The 17,456-nt window shown below is 44.4% G+C and overlaps 1 protein-coding gene across 21 annotated transcripts in view; it reads right to left on the bottom strand.

The window, feature by feature from the left end:
- The window catches only part of MARK3 (microtubule affinity regulating kinase 3), a 117,424-nt gene extending 100,441 nt beyond the window's left edge, over positions 1 to 16,983 (bottom strand). For 8 of the 21 annotated variants that reach the window (XM_019009584.4, XM_063698205.1, XM_055361632.2 and 5 more), the window contains exon 1: positions 15,848 to 16,544. In XM_019009584.4, the coding sequence (XP_018865129.1) occupies positions 15,848 to 15,898 (51 nt within the window). In that variant the 5' untranslated portion in view covers positions 15,899 to 16,544. Of the gene's footprint in view, positions 1 to 15,847 lie in introns of all 21 variants that reach the window. The other 13 variants (XM_019009572.4, XM_019009574.4, XM_019009573.4 and 10 more) reach the window with 6 other exon arrangements.
- Positions 16,984 to 17,456: the final 473 nt, after the last annotated feature.

The raw sequence follows: 17,456 nt of genomic DNA, 5'->3' as shown, positions 1-17,456 counted from the left end.
GTCAGTGTTGTTCCCTTAGTTTGAATGTCCTTTCTTCTCTTCAAATCTAAGAAAAACCTGCTCATTCTACTGAGTTTGTATCATCTGTCACCATCTTCATGAACCCTTCTATGGCTCTCCCTGCATCTCATCAGAATTTCTTACTTCTCCTTACTGGGATCCCAGAGTACTTTGCTTGTATCTAACTCTATTATGCTACTTTTTTTTGTAGACAATACTACTATATCCATCATACTGGCTTTTTTACATCTGAGTTCCTGGAGGACTGCACTCCCTTCCCTTGAGGTTAGGCATAGACAGCCATGTGACTAAGCTGAACATGTCCTGTGAGTGAAAATGAATGCCATTCCCCTGCTGAAGCATTTAGTTGCCTGTGCTTAACTCTCCAGCCCTGTGTTTTGCTCTCCTGACCCTAAGCACTGCCCTAAAACGGATGGCCACAAGACCAAACTGGCCTGGACATGGAGATCAGTTTCCACGGAGCCAACGAGCCCTCAAGCAGACTTGGTGTGAGCAGAAGTTTTTTATTGTGTTAAATCATGAGGATTTTGGTGGTATGTATTACCACAGCATCACACAGCCTAACCTAAAACACGCTCATGCAAATCAACAATCATAATAGAAAGCAGAAAGAAACTTGTATTTCCTCATACAGCAGGTTGAAAATTCTGATGCTTGTTAGGGTTAAACTCAATATATTTAATTCGATGTTTCTTGACGAAGTCCTTAAATTAAAAAATTTAAGAATTAACTTTTTAAAAGTTCCCTTAAAACAGAAGCAAATTAAATTGTCTTTTGCTTCCATTTGCCCTTCATTTTATTTTCCCAAGAATCCATCACCGACCCTAAGAAAAAGTTCCCTATTCCTATGCCACAGCACTCAGTACCAACATTAAACATTTAAACAAATAATTATGAATTCTTGTACTGTTAATCAATTATTTCATACACATATTTTTTTCTTCCTAAGGAGCCAATAAACAACCTGCATACACACACACACACAAAATGTTATATAATTCTTTGATAACCTTTTTTTTTTTTTTTTTGAGACAGGGTCTCATTCTGTTGCCCAGGCTGGAGTACAGTAGTGTGATCGATCATATCTCACTGCAGCCTCGAACTCCTGGACTCAAGGGGTCATCCCACCTCAGCCTCCTTAGTAGCTGGTACTACAGGTGCGTACACCACACATGGCTGATGTTTTAATTTTTTGTAGAGATAGGATCTCACTATGTTGCCCAGGCTGATCTCAAACTCTGGCCTCAAGCAATCCTCCTGTCTTATTCTCCCAAAGTGCTGATATTACAGGTGTAAGCCACCATACCTGGGCTACTTTATAATATTTCATGGCAGACTATGCACATAATGGGTACTCAAAAGCTGTTGAGTTTAATTCTTATGGATTAAATGAGTCCTGATTCTTCTCCCTCCTGTGGAACTGAGCTGGTACCACTTCATCCACCATGAAAACTAGAATATGTAACTGCTACTGAAAATAATGCTGAATACAGCCAAAGACATGAGATTTCCTTCTTCAAGAAGTTGAACACATGTTTAGGGAGACCACATTGGCCAAATACTTGTTTTCCCAAACTTCTCTGCAGCTAGAGATAGCCATCTGGCTTAGTTCTGGCCAGTTCTCATTAGTTAAAGTCTACTAGGTGGCAATGTAGTAGGGGGTAGGGGTTGGTAATGCCTTTGTTTATCATAAAAGGGGAGGCCGGGCACTGTGGCTCACACCTGTAATCCCAGCACTTTGGGAGGCCAAGGCTGGCAGATCACCTGAGGTCAGGAGTTTGAGACCTGCCTGGCCAACATGGTGAAACCCCATCTCTACTAAAAGTACAAAAATTAGCCAGGCATGGTGGCACATGCCTGTAATCCCAGCTACTCGGAAGACTGAGGCATGAGAATCGCTTGAACAAGGGAGGCGACAGTTGCAGTGAGCTGAGATCCCGCCACTGCACTCCAGCCTGAGTGACAGAAACTTCATCTCAAAAAAAAAAAAGGAGGGTGGGGGGGCAAGGACGGAGTTGCCAGTACAGTTCCTTCCTCCTTCCTTGAATGCAACCATGTAGCTGTAACTGTAAAACATTATCCTGTAGCTACAGGGTCTCAAACATGACAGAAAAGACAAAACTACTTTAAAATACCACCAACTCCAATATTACTGAACTGTTGATCCAAAGCTAGACGCTGCATACCTCCAAATTCCTTTTTTTTTTTTTTTTTTTTGAGATGGAGTCTCGCTCTGTCGCCCAGGCTGGAGTGCAGTGGCGCCATCTCGGTTCACTGCAAGCTCCGCCTCCCGGGTTCATGCCATTCTCCGGCCTCAGCCTCCCGAGTAGCTGGGACTACAGGTACCCGCCACCGGGCCCGGCTAATTTTTTTCGTATTTTTAGTAGAGACGGGGTTTCACCGTGGTCTCGATCTCCTGACGTCGTGATCCACCCTCCTTGGCCTCCCAAAGTGCTGGGATTACAGGCGTGAGCCACCGCACCCTACCCCAAATTTCTTTTTGGAGAAAAACAAACCCCTATTTGTTTAGGGCACTGTGTTAGGTCTTTGTGACGTTCAGCCAAAGCACTACTAACTGACATAGGGGCCATATCAACTCAAAGCAATAAGAAAAATGGGAATGTGCTCCATTTTGTTTTACATATTAGTTCTTAATTTTGCCCACATATAAAAGAACCATGAATTGTAAATCACTGTATAATCAGAAGACAAATTAAAACATTTCTTAGACACATTTAAAAAATCTTAAAAAAAAATCCTTGCCGGCAGGAAGTCCGTAAAAAATTTTTTTAACATCAATATGGTTCCAGAATAGTTTTGCCCTTGTATCTACCAGGCAGAGAACCAACCTGAAATCTGAGAGGCCTACTTACGTACCTCCCACATGAGAAGAATCAGGTTTACAAGTTTAAAACAGCAACAACTTTACACTATGTTTCAAATCTTCCTGAACAGAACTTGATCCCTTCTGTAAAACACAAGAAGTGTGCCCTTACATGCGTTCTATTCCTTAAATCACAAGCCACCTACTTAACACATAGGTATGGTTTCCAAATGTTAAAAAACAAAAACAAAAACAAACTACAAAGCCAAGTTGTGACAATAAATGGCTGTCCTCCAAGTATTTTGTACTTTAGAAATATTCACAAAGTCACGTTTCACTTTTGAAAGCAGCTAGGCAATTATTTCATTCAACATAGAAAAAGGATTTGATAAGATTGAACAATTTATAATTTAAAAACTCTTGGCCAGGCATGGTGACTCATGCTTGTAATCCCAGCACCTTCAGAGGCTGAGGCAAGAGGCTTGCTTAAACCCCGAAGTTTAAGACCCGCCTGGGCAAACATAGCAAGACCCTGTCTCTACCAAAAAGCCCCCACAAAATTCCTATAGCAAACTAGGATTAGAATGGGATGTCTGTCCTTGATTTGATAAAAATCACCAATCCCCCCAAAAAACAAGAATGCACCCAAAGCCAAGGAATGTATAAAGAGATTCTAAATATCAGAGAGAAATACAAGTTAAAACCACAATGTAGTATCACCTTAGGCCTGTTAGATAGGGAAAAGGTAGAAAGCTCTGAAATGTTGGCAGAGAAACGGGAATACAAAAACTGTGGTGCACTATTGATGGAAGCAGCCATCTAGAAGAACAATCTGACATTTCCTGTGACCCATCAAGTCCATTCCAAGCTATATATCCCAAAGAAACTCTTACATTGCTCCATAAGGGGACATGCATGAAGATGTTGAAGCATTTTTTTTGTGGTGACAGAGTTGGAGAAAATAAACATGTGCACCTCTGGCGAGCAGACTGGTAAAATGTGGTAGATGCATACATCTCACTGCTATTCAGCAGTTAGATGCAATATATTAAGCGCACAGATGAGACATATGTAATATTTACATAAAGTACCAAACATACCAAAATAAACTATGTAAGAACACATACACATACTAAACACATTAAAACAGTAACGTGGGGTGGAGGGTAAGAGTAATGACATATGGAGACTAACAGGAATAGATAAAACAAGAAGATAGTCTCACATGGATCAAAGATAATGTGACTCTTCACAGCTGAATTTATGAGAAAGCATCTAAGAATATGAATAGGAAGGGGGAACTGTTATTGTCCCATAAATACATTAAAATTTGTTTCACTTTTGAATGAAATAATTGTTACTGGTATAGTAGGTGAACTAATGTAATATGGTGAAAAATAATTTACTTGTCTAATCCTTAGAATAAAAAACTTGTAAGGCACAAGTTGTGGCTAAAAAAATGTTGATTCAGGCCAGGTGTGGTAGCTCACGCCTGTAATCCCAGCACTTTAGGAGGCTGAGGCAGGAGGATCACAAGGTCAGGAGTTCAAGACCAGCCTGGCCAATATGGTGAAACCCCATCTCTACTAAAAATAAAAAAATTAGCCAGGCATGGTGGCGGGTGCCTGTAGTCCCAGCTACTCAGAAGGCTGAGGCAGGAGACTCGCTTGAACCTGGGAGGCGGAGGTTGCGGTGAGCCGAGATCGCGCCACTGCACTCCAGTCTAGGTGACAGAGTGAGACTTCATCTCAAAAAAAAAAAAAATGTTTATTCAGTAACTTTCGGCTAGTCAACTATATGGTAGGCATTAGCAGGGAATAAAAGAAAAGCGTGGTGTCAAACCTTCAAGGCACTCATGATATACACGGGGTGCTAACGGGGGAATAGCAACTGAAACAAGGGGCAATTCCTGCCCCAAGAGAAAATCAGAGTGAATACTCTAATGCTGTCCAATAGGTGTATAATGTGACATACATAAGTAATTTTCAATTTTCTAGTAGCTCCACTAAAAAATGTAAAAAAAGAAACATATTTAATACGTTAAATTAATACCATTTTATTTAACCCAATATATCCCCCAATATTTCAATGCATAATATAAAAAGGCTTTATATCCTATTTTTGAAATACTGTCTTTCAACTGGTTTATCTTTTATACTTACAGAACACCTAAATTCAAACTAACCACGTTTCAAGTGCTTGGTAGCCCCACATGTGGCTAGTTGCTACTGTGCTGGATAATGCAGCTCTAGGCACCCAAAGGACATGATCACATTTGGGTGAGATGAAGGAAAAAAGGTACCCCAAGATGTGAAGGGATGGAGTCCTCAAAGGGCAAGCAGGAGAGTTCTTATGAGAGATGAGGGACATCTCAGGCCAGGCACCACCCAAGAAGAGGTAAGAAAGCTTGGGTGAAAAGGGGAAACGCTACTCTACTACAGCAACCCACCATGAGCCAAATTTACCGCCAATTTTTCAAGAAGCCTATCAATCTTAGTTTGTTATTTATAATAACAAGTACTAGCTAAATTTTAAAGACATGTATTGACATATGTAAACACCTAATCCAAGTCTGGTTATAAATCATGGCTGCATTTACCTCCCCTCCCTCTCCAAACTCCATTAATATGAAAGTAAAGGAAAAAAATATAACGCATAAGGAAAAAAGCCACAAGACAAAGAAAATAAAAGTGATAACAGACATACTTTCAGAAACTAAAAAAAGAAGGAAAATGACTTAACACATATAAGAAAGATTAATCCTAAGCCAGCTATGGAGATATTGGAAAATCCTGATTTGTATTATAGAACCCTCAAAAGGTTCAGGAACTGGTAGTACAAGTACCTCTAGAAGTGTGAGTGAAGTAAGCCTGAAACAAGAAGATCTATCAGTCTGTTAAATAACAGACCCCCTGGGTCTCCTCTCCCACTCGGGCAAAAAACTGGAGGTTCTTTAGAAAGGGCAAAATGGAAAGTCTCTGGGCTTGGGGACACAGGGCACAACTGAGGGCAGGGACACTGAAAACAAGGAGAGAAAGCAGAAAGCCACAGATCTTTCCTTCTGCCCTCTCCCGACTCAGCTCCCTGGAACATGGGCATTCTGTGCTTGCCTAGGCCAAGTGATAAAACAAAATACATTGGCATCAAGAGCACCACAAAGAAATAACAGTGTGTCCCACTGTTGTATTCAAGATCCATCCAAATGCACAAAACTTCCAATCAGCCTTAAATAAACAGAAAAATAAGCAAGACTCAAAATAGCATTCTCTCTCTCCAAATCGGAGTGTCAGATGCTATATAAGACAGAAAACAAAATTCTGAGGAAAAAGGGCATTCAGTCTAGAATTCTATATGCAGCCAAAATATCAATCAAGTATGAGAACAGAATAAAGATGTTTGCAGATATGAAAGGATTTTAAAAATTTACCTCTGAGCAACTTTCTCAGAAAATCACTGGAGGAACTGCTGCAATGAAACCTGGGAATGAACCAAGGGGAAGAAAATGGATCGAACAGGAAAGGCAAAGGGAATCCCTAGGATATGGGTGAAGGGAGATCTCAGGATGACAACTATGCAGCAGAACAGACAGACAGAACACAAGGCCAGCTTGACAGAGATGAAAGTGACTGAATGCCTGATAAATCTGGCCACAGAGGAAATTGAGAAAGTGAAGTCATAAAAATCTAAGTAAACAAACAAAAAAACCAAGACACAACTTGAGATGATGTTATTCTCTTTTGATTTAAAAAAAAAAACAAACCATGAGGCACAGCCAAGTGAATCTGTCCACAGTTAAATCTCAAGACTAGTTTCAAATTCCAGTCTATAACTCTAAATTCTAATTTCTCCTTTTATATGTTGTTCCTTCTTTTTTGCTCCATCTTATGAGGTCCATTCTACCTCTTCAGAATCTTTATCTCAATCAGTCTTAGGCTCTCATTTTTGTCTTCCACTTTCAAGCCCAGACTCTTTCCATCACACATCCCTTCAGGAAAGTAGCGTAAGATTGTGGCCACGCGCTGTGGCTCATGCCTATAATCCTAGCACTTTGGGAGGCCGAGGCGGGTGGATCACTTGAGGTCAGGAGTTCAAGACCAGCCTGGCCATGGTGAAACCCCGTTTCTACTAAAAATAGAAAAATTAGCCAGGCGTAGTGGCGGGTGCCTGTAATCCCAGCTACTCGGGAGGCTGAGGCAGGAGAATCACTTGAACCCAGGAGGCAGAGGTTGCAGTGAGCCAAGATCACGCCACTGCACTCCAGCCTGGGCAACAGAGCAAGACTCCATCACAAAAAAAGAAAAAAGACTAAGGTTATGTAAAATTCTATGAACAAAACCTGTGAATTCAACTTCTCTGATTTTATATTAAATTCTACCAATACAGATTTTTGTGTCAAATGTCCATACACAAACCCCACAATATTTAGGCCCAACAAAAAGCAAATGCCTATCAACAAGAAATACAGAAAAAACACCTGCTTTGTTTGAGCTTCAACACTGAACTTCAAGGTCCCACATAACTCACAGAAACAATGTCTTATCTAGTGCACACAGAAGTACACAAGACCAACCATAGTTGAGCAGCTTGAGTGGCTCGAGTGTAGTGCTAGGGAACTCTCGGCTGAAGACAAAGTTGGATGCCCCTCCCACCTCCAAAAAAAGGCCTTTTCTTTCAAAGCCAACTTCTGCCCTTCCAATTGTTCTGTACAAGCAGGTGCAGATGGGTGAGTACAAATTCCTTATTACTTTTGCAGACCAACTCCAAGCACAACCTTTAACTTCTTGTGTGAGACAGGACATTAAAGCTTCCCAGGTAAGAGATTTATTTTCTCCTTCATGTTTAATTTGAAATTTGAAAATGGATATGAGACAAACGAATTTTCTGCTTTAGTCCTCCCAGTGGTGATCAGAGGGTACTGCATTCCCTGACTCCTTTTTCTTTTTTAACCAAAGCCACAAGTCATGGAATATTCCCTGACTCTTACTAGGAATTTGTTCCAGCCCAGGAACAAATTCCAGGCATAAAATTTGGCTATATCTTAGAATAATAAAATGCAGGCCGAGCGCAGTGGCTCAAGCCTGTAATCCCAGCACTTTGGGAGGCCAAGGCAGGCAGATCACCCAAGGTGAGGAGTTTGAGACCAGCCTGGCTAACATGGTGAAACCCCCATCCCTACTAAAAATACAAAAAATTAGCTGGGCATGGTGGTGTGTGCCTGTAATCCCAGCTACTTAGGCTGGCAGGCGGAGGTTGCAGTGAGCCAAGGTCACGAGATTGCACTCCAGCCTGGCAACAAGAGTGAAACTCTGTCTCAAAAAAAAAAAAAAAAAAAAAAAAGTAATAAAATGCAGAACAATCCTCTTTGCAATCAAATAGTTAATATTAATTTTTATTAGACTGTATAAGCCTCTACGTAATTACAATGTAAATCATGCACCATGTAAGTGTAAATAGTTACAATGTATATATCATGAGCTACATAACTTAAATGACCAAAATTCTATTTACTGCAAATTTCAACCTTTACCTAATTGACATACATAAGATAAGGATGCTCAAATTGAAGTCTATAAGATCTTTCCCTGAAAACCGACTAAATATTTTCATGAATTCTTCAGAGATCAACTTTTTTTTTCTTTCTTAAGATACATAGTTTCACCATGTTGTCCAGGTGGACTCCTGGCCTCAAGTGATCCTCTGGCCTTAGCCTCCTGAGTAGCTGAAACTATAGGCCAACTTTTTTTCTGATAAGGTCCAAACAGCTTGATTCAACAGGTTGTGCTTAGAAGTTGACAAGCTGATTAAGCCGGGGGCAGAGTGGCTCACGCCTGTAATCCCAGCACTTTGGGAGGCCGAGGAGGGAAGTGGGAGGATCATGAGGTCAGGAGTTTGAGATCGGCCTACCAACATGGCAAAACCCCGTCTCTACCGAAAATACAAAAAAATTAGCTGGGCATGGTAACAGACACCTGTAATCCCAGCTACTCGGGAGGCTGAGGCAGAATTGCTTGAAGCCAGGAGGTGGAGGTTGCAGTGAGCCGAGATCATACCACTGCACTCCAGCCTGGGCAACAAGAGTGAAACTCTGTCTCAAAAAAAAAAAAAAAATGTACAAATTAGCTGGGCGTGGTGGCAGCTGCCTGTAATCCTAGCTACCTGGGAGGCTGAGGCAGGAGAATCGCTTGAACCCGGGAGGCGGAGGTTGCAGCGAGCGAGATCGTGCCACTGCACTCCAGCCCAGGTAACAGTGCGAGACTCCGCCTCAGGATATTAAAAAAAAAAAAAAAAAAAGCTAATTAAATAAAACCATATTACATATTTTAAATGAGATACTCTACAAAGTATTGCTGGCTGGTATACAGTTAAGTGATCACCAAATGGCAACTATTGTTATTTTCCAGAACCACAATTTTTAATAAACAGTCAGGTTTTTTTAAACTCATGGAACCTGAAAACTCAATTAAATGGTCTGGAAATCTTCCTTTGATAGTCACAGTACAATCTAAAAGGAGTATAGTTTAGTTAGCAAGCCTTCACTGAACACTAAGGCAGTGATTTTTTTTCCTTAATAAATAAACATCAGAAATTCCTGCTATAGTGATTCTTAAGAGTGGTCCCCAGACCTGGAGCATCAACATCACCTGGCAACTTGTTAGAAATTCCAATTCTACGGGTAAAATCAAGGTCTAGGGGTAGGGCCCAGTGATCACGGTTCTAAAGCCCTTCAGGTAATTCTAATGTTTGCTTAAGTTTGAGAGTTACAGACTAGTTTCATAAAGCTCAGGCTGCTTTGTCCTGCAAGGAGCAGGACATCCTAAAGAGCAGGAAAGCTATGTGTCCCAGGTATATGGCCTCTACAGCACCTAGCACAGTATCATACACACGGTAGGCATTCACACTTGCTGAATAGGTTAATTCAGTCTCACATAACCGATGGCTGACTAGACAACAGCATCATCAGTTTCACAGAGGTCAGAAATTTGGGGGACTTTGCATTAACTAATAATAAGTACATGATGCACACATATCAGTAACTGTTAAATAACTGGGAAAGCCCTGGGCCTCTGGTACTTCGGCCGATAACATTACCAGGCTTACAAACTGTCATATCCTTTGAAATTAAGGTGAAAAATATGTTTCTCATTTTGCCAGTATAGAAAAAGGATGTATCCGTGGCTCCATATAACTATAGAACATAAACTGAAATGCAAACTGTTTGGTTGCCTTTAAAAAGCATATGTTGACCGGGTACAGTGGCTCACGCCTGTAATCCCAGCACTTTGGGAGGCCAAGGCGGGCGGATCACCTGAGGTCAGGAGTTTGAGAACAGCCTGGCCAACATGGCGAAACCCCATCTCTACTAAAAATACAAAAAAGAAAAAAAAAAAAAAAATAGCCAGGCATGGTGGCAGGAGCCTGTAATCCCAGCTACTCGGGAGGCTGCGCACGACAATCGCTTGCACCCGGGCGGCAGAGGTTGGCAGTGAGCCGAGACTGCACCACTGCACTCCAACCTGGGCGACAGAGCAAGACTCCGTCTCAATTAAAAAAAAAAAAAAAGCATATTTGACATATCAGCCAACTATAATGTATGAATTCAAGCTGGATTCTAATTTGAACAGTTTAAAAATTAGAAATGTGAGAAAATTTAAATACTGCATATTTGATATTAAGAAAATATGATAAAGGTATTGCTTTTTTCTTAAAACAGGCTTTATCTCTTCTAAAAGCTTTAGAGAGGAAATGATACTGCATTTGCTTCTTCATTTATAAATGAAATAAGATTGGCCACTGAGCTGCGCTGTTGAGTACATGGGGGCTAAGTACATACCAGGGTTTCTCAACGCTGACACTACTGACATTTTAGGCCGGGTAATTCTTTGCTGTGGAAGGCTGTCCTATGTACTGTAAAATGTTTAGTAGCATTCCTGGTCAGCCAAACCTTTCTCCAGCTGTGATAACCAAAGATGTCTTTAGACATTGTCAAATGTCCACTAGAGGGCAAAATCACCCTGTGGCTGAGAAGCATTGATAAATAACATTCTATTTTTTTAAATTTTCCTATAATAAAATATTTTAAAAAATAGTTTTGACTGAGTGTGGTGGCTCACACCTGTAATTCCAGTGCTTTGGGAGGCTGGGACAGGAGGACTGCTTGAGCCCAGGAGTTAGAGACCACCTTGGGCAATACAGGGAGATCCCATTTCTACGAAAAAATTAAAAATTAGCCATGCATGTGGTGGGGCACGCCTGTAGTCCCAGCTACTCAGGAGGCTGAGTCGGAAGGATTGCTTGAGCCCAAGAGGTCAAGGTTACAGCAAGCTGTGATTGCTCCACTGCACTCCAGCCTGGGTGACAGAGCGAGATACTGTCTCAAAATCAAAATAAAATCTACAGCAAGCTTGTCCAACCCACAGCCCTAGGGCTGCATGCAGCCCAGCACAGCTTTGAAAGTGACCCAACACAAATTCATAAACTTTGTTAAAACTGTGAGATTTTTTTTGCAGTTTTTTTTTAAGCTTATCAGCTATTGTTAGTGTTAGTGTATTTTATCTGTGGCCCAAGACAATTCTTCCAATGTGGCCCGGGGAAGCCAAAAGATTGGACACCCCTGATCTACAAGCTTAAAAAAAAGTTTTAGAAATACTCTATGTACAGGTACAACTACATCTCCTTGTGGAGCCTAAGCTAGAGATCTGGGGCCCAGTAGAGGCTTTGCTACTAAATAGTTAGTGGTCTCCTGTCATTACTAGCAGCCTTTGTCACCTCTCTGAGTCTCAGCAACCTCACTGGATCAGATAGAGTAGTTCTTTTGAGCTATAACACCATGCGGCAACAGTGAACTTTTTTTTTGAGATGGAGTCTCGCTCTGTCGCCCAGGCTGGAGTGCAGTGGTGCGATCTCGCCTCACTGCAAGCTCCGCCTCCCGGGATCACGCCATTCTCCTGCCTCAGCCTCCCGAGTAGCTGGGACTACAGGCACCTGCCACCACGCCTGGCTAATTTTTTATATTTTTGGTAGACACAGGGTTTCACCGTGTTAGCCAGGATGGTCTCAATCTCCTGACCTCGTGATTTGCCCGCCTCGGCCTCCCAGAGTGCTGGGATTATAGGTGTGAGCTACCGCGCCCGGCCTTTTTTTTTTTTTTTTTTTTGAGATGGAGTCTCCCTCTGTCGCCCAGGCTCGAGTGCAATGGCTTGATCTCAGCTCACTGCACTCTCTGTCTCCAGGGTTCAAGCGATTCTCCTGCCTCAGCCTCCCAAGTAGCTGGGATTACAGGTGCCCGCCACCACGCCCGGCTAATTTTTGTATTTTTAGTAGAGACAGGGTTTTGCCATCTTGGTCAGGCTGGTCTCAAACTCCTGACCTCAGGTGATCCACCTGCCTTGGCCTCCCAAAGTGCTGGGATTACAGGCGTGAGCCACTGCACCTGGCCAACAGTAAACTTTTATATACCCATTCACTAAGGGTGGACATTAATATTTGGAAATCAAAAACAAATTAGTGTACAAGGATGAAGATAATATTTATGTTGCAAATTGTCTGCTCTTTTTTTTTTTTTTTTTTTGGAGACAGAGTCTTACTCTGTCAACCAGGCTGCAGTGCAGTGGCATGATATCGGCTCACTGCAACCTTCGCCTCTTGTGTTCAAGTGATTCTCCCACGTCAGCCTCCTGAGTAGCTGGAATTACAGGCATGCACCACCGCACCTGGCTAATCTTTTTTTTTTTTTTTTGAGATGGAGTCTGGCTCTGTCGCCCAGGCTGGAATGCAGTGTCCAGACCTCGGCTCACTGCAAGCTCTGCCTCCCAGGTTCATGCCATTCTCCTGCCTCAGCCTCCCAAGTAGCTAGGACTACAGGTGCCTGCCACCACGCCCAGCTAATTTTTCGTAATTTTTAGTAGAGACGGGGTTTCACCATGTTAGCCAGGATGGTCTCGATATCCTGACCTCGTGATCCGCCAGCCTCAGCCTCTCAAAGTGCTGGGATTACAGGCATGAGCCACCACACCTGGCCTGCCTTTTCTTAGTCTTGATCTAATAAGCGACATTCTTATCACAGTTACATACAATTATTTAAAATTTAAATAAGATTCCTGGGATAAGCACAATAAAAAGTATTTTTACAGAATACTAAAAGAAAACTGTTCTAGTCACAATAGCCAAAAATGTCCATCACTGGTGAGTGGATGAAAAAAAATTGTGACACATCCAAACAAGGAAATACTTACTCAGCAATAAAAATGAATGAACTACTGATACACATTCAAATAAATCTCAAAAGCACTACTCTAAGTGAAAGAAGACACAAAAGATTATTTACTCTGTGACTCCATTTACATAGCATCCTAGAAAAGGCAAAACTACAGGGACAGAAAGCAGATCAGTGGTTACCCAGGGGCTGAGAAAGGGAGAGGGCACTGACTATACAGGGCCATAAGGGACCTTTCTGGCAATGGAAGTGTTCTACATCTTGATTGTGATAGTGGTTACATAACTATACGCTTGTCAAAATTCACCAAACTGTATACTTAAAACAGATGAACATTACATCTCAACAAACCTAACTTTAAGAAAAAAGGTTCTCAACAGAATGAGAGCTCCCATTCATTCTTGTACATTCACCACTCAATTGGCAGGAAGTCTAATACTTAGCAGTGCAGTAATGTAGGTAATTAATATGGTCTGTACCTGAGTTGTAACACCGACACAAGGGCTCCACACTGTGAAAGCTACACAGCTCCTTCCAGAACATGCCAATGCAAGAGTTAAAAATGTAACAGGCCATGGTAAATTAATGCAACAATGTGTGATAAACTTGATTTTTTAAAAAAGTCAAAAATTCATTTTAAATACACTACATGGCCGGGCGTGGTGGCTCACGCCTGTAATCCCAGCACTTTGGGAGGCTGAGGCAGGAGGATCACCTGAAGTCGGGAGTTTGAGACCAGCACGACCAACATGGAGAAACCCCGTCTCTACTAAAAATACAAAACTGGCCGGGAGTGGTGGCACATGCCTGTAATCCTGGCTACTCAGGAGGCTGAGGCAGGAGAATCACTTGAACCTGGGAGGCAGAGGTTGCAGTGAGCCGACATCATGCCACGGCACTCCAGCCTGGGAGATGGAGCCAGACTCCATCTCAAAAAAGAAAGAAAGAGAAAAGACCCATTTGAAATCCTTCATTATCACAAATCTGCTATAGCTGTTTTTGGCTTCAGTTTAGAAAGCATGGAGCTCCTACTCTGGTTCAATGTAAGGTTTTGCTTCTCTGAGTGAAGATCAATGATCAAAACTAATCAGTTGGGCACACTGGCTCACGCCTGTAATCTCAGCACTTTGGGGAGCTGAGGCAGGTGGATCCCATGAGGCCAGGAGTTCTAGACCAGCCTGGCCAACATGGTGAAACCCTGTCTCTACTAAAAATACAAAAATTAGCAGGGCGTGGTGGTGCACACCAGTAATCCCAGCTACTCGGGAGGCTGAGGCATGATAATCACTTCAACCTGGGAGGTGGAGGCTGCAGTGAGCCAAGATCGCACCACTGCACTCCAGCCTGGGAGACAGTCTCAGTCTGTCTCAAAAAATAAATAAATAAATAAATAAATAAGGTTTCTTTAAAAGGACTATAAGAAAATTAGTTCCCTGACTCACCTAGTCTAAGAGTTCCTATTACTCACTCTTTATATAATTTTCTAATCTATCTCAGGTGGAGAAAGGTACATCACTGTTCTACTTACTGAGGGCTACAGAGCATTAAATATTGTACACTAATATGCTACAGGGATGCTTTAGGCTATGGTTTACGTTTACGGATTAAATTATCAAACAGCTATCCAGCAAACAAGCGGCATTTTTGAAGATCAAAATGAAAGCATTAACTCCACTAGGCCACAACATCTCAGGACATTACTGAAAGCATGAAAACACTCAAAGCAAGGAAGCATTCCCTAAGAGAAGACATTTCGTGCCAGCAATTACCTCATAACACTTTTAATGAAAGGCCAATGAAGTTTCTTTACAAATTATTTACTAGATGTTTTACAGAATATAGGCAACAACTAGATTGAAACACTTTTGAACCCAGTGTTAAAGGAGAGTTCAGAAAACGAACAGAGTCAAACGTTTCTTCAATGGAATTTCTACTACAAGTTCTCATTCTCTAGCAATGCTGTTCCTGGCATTTTGTAGGTTCACATGAACAAAATCAAAGGTTCCTTTTATAAAACCATAGCCTGTGAGCGCTGAAAGGGACCTAAGAGCTCATCTAAGCCAACCTCCTTTTAGGAAGGAGGACAGCGAAGCCCCCAGCGGGTGTCCCTCAGCTAGGCAGTGAGTGGCAGAGCAGAGCTTCACTATACATCTGCTTTTCTGCTTTTCAAAATGTTTAACCAACTCCTTCAAAAAAGATTTGTATGGAAAGGAAACTGCCTTAATAAAGGCTGCGCGCTAGTGTTTTGGAATTCCTAAGGGGACCGCAAAGATCCCTCAGTGGACACTTAGTGACTGTGATTAAATTCAGTTCCAGACCATCTTAAAGAACGAGACAGCCCACTTGACCCAATCGATTACTCTTAATCAGCACCAGTAACATATGTTATTAATGTGACAGTCTCTCAAGAATTGCCTGACCAAGTTAAAAGCAGAGTTCGGTTAAAATAAGCACTGACCACTGCAGTGATCTGACACACACATTTGCACAATCCATTGCGCGGCAACCTGGCCTCTCAAAGCACCGATCCGTAACGCTGCAACTTCTGGGCTTTATTAACCGACTAGACTGCCGGCATAATCGATATACTTCGCAGACCCGCCCGCGAACAGCGGGACAGGGCAGACTTCTGGAGGAAACGGTCCGACCTGGCTGCCTCTTGGGTGACTACGGCCTGCCCTCTATTTCCAGAGCGTTCGGCTGGGGGGAACACCCGACTGCAAGGCACTGCCCGAGGAGCACGAATGCCACCCCGAAGGTCCGCCAACTACAACGCCCAGGTTACTTACGTTTTCAGTGTCTCGTTCATTCACCGTTGGCAATGGGGTCCTAGTGGACATTTTACTGCACTTTAATTCTGCACAATGCGAGGGTGAAAACAAAACAGCACAGCCCTAGGAGGCCGGCGACCAGCGTCCTCGAGTCCACGGCAGTTCTGAAAAGGCGCCGTGGGGAGGGCGGCTCCCTTCCCCCTACGGCCGTCTAGATCCCGGGCCTGGCCCGGGCCGTCCCCCGGCGGGTCCCGGGGCTCATTCTCTCCCTGCCTCGGCGGCCGAGGCGAGGAGACCGGGAGGGCGGCAGTGGCGGAGCCGAACCTGCGGGCGGCGGGCTGCGCTTCGGCCCGCCGGCGTCCCCTTGCCTCAGGGCGCCCCGCGATCCTGGGCCCCCTCACCTCCTTCTCCACTCCCTCCCGTCGCACCGCGAATTTCAGCTCGCGGGCCTCCACACAGCGCCGCCGGCGGCGCCTGAAAAAGAGGAGGCGGAGGAGGATGTGAAGGAAGTGGAGCGCAAGACAGGCCGCCGCGGGCTGTGGGCGCCGACCATGGAGCGGGCTGCGGAGGAAGCGCCTGCGCCCGACTGCTTCTCCCTCTCTAGCGAGCTTGCTGCCTCAGCCTCCGCCCTGCTGGCCGCCGCTGCCGCCGCCGCACCCCGGCACCTCAGAGCCTCACGGAGCCAAGATGGCCGCCCCTCGGCTTCCTCTGCTGCCTCCGGCTGCCGGAAGTGACGACAGGCCGCCACCCGGAGTCCCGCCAATCAGCATGGCCTGAGAAAGCCGGCCCGGCTGTTGTTGCTAGGGGCGACTTGGTCCAGACCCCGCCGCGGGGGCGGTGCAGAGGGCTGGATAGTGCTGGTCGGGTCTCCGCTGACTCCCGCGGGCTGCGGGTTCCTCCTGTCCCGAGCGCGCCGGCAACCGCGAAAGAGCCGAGAAACGGCTCTGGGCGACAGCCAGAGCCCTCCCGCTGAGTTGGCATTTACACACTACAGGCCTGGGTTGGCTGGATTACAGATCGAGAGCCTATTGTGCCCAAAAGTTGCGGTTGCATCCCTGGGACTGCGCTGCACCGAATGGAGCCCCAGCATTAATTAATGACAGGGCCGGGGCTACGGGAAGGCGCCGGGCTCTTGCATCCTTAACTGTGACCCGGGAGTCAGGCTCTCGCCAACAAACCTCCCCGTCTCCGGATCTGAGCAGCTGCGGGCTGGGCGCGGACCCTGAGGGCAGCAGGCGCCTCTTGCCCTCAAGGAGCTGGTGGTCAGACGGGTGACAGACCCGGACCCAGCTAAACGCCATCCGGATGGAAGAGTGCAATAACGAGGGTGGCACAAAGGGGATGGGGTCGGGGGCGAAATGAATCTGTAGAGGACCCCAGGGACCAGCTTCCAAATGCCTGTAGGGGGTTTATAAGCAGGCTTTTCTTACAGTCAGTGCGTTGCTGCTGGAAGACTGGAAGCATCTCTGGGTGCCAGCCTTGGGCCAGGCTCGGTAGATGCCTGCAGGCTGGAACACTGGAAATGCTACCTGACCTGGAAGCCTTCCTTGCCCATTCACCTCTTCACGTGCTCGGTGCCTCTACTCAACTCCTGGCCAGCGGTGGATGGAATCCATGGGTGCAGGGT

Source organism: Gorilla gorilla, chromosome 15, assembly GCF_029281585.2.
Source record: "Gorilla gorilla gorilla isolate KB3781 chromosome 15, NHGRI_mGorGor1-v2.1_pri, whole genome shotgun sequence".
Lineage (NCBI taxonomy): Eukaryota > Metazoa > Chordata > Mammalia > Primates > Hominidae > Gorilla > Gorilla gorilla.
The sequence above is the reverse complement of the archived record's forward strand: the minus strand, read 5'-3'. Positions and strand labels throughout refer to the sequence as shown.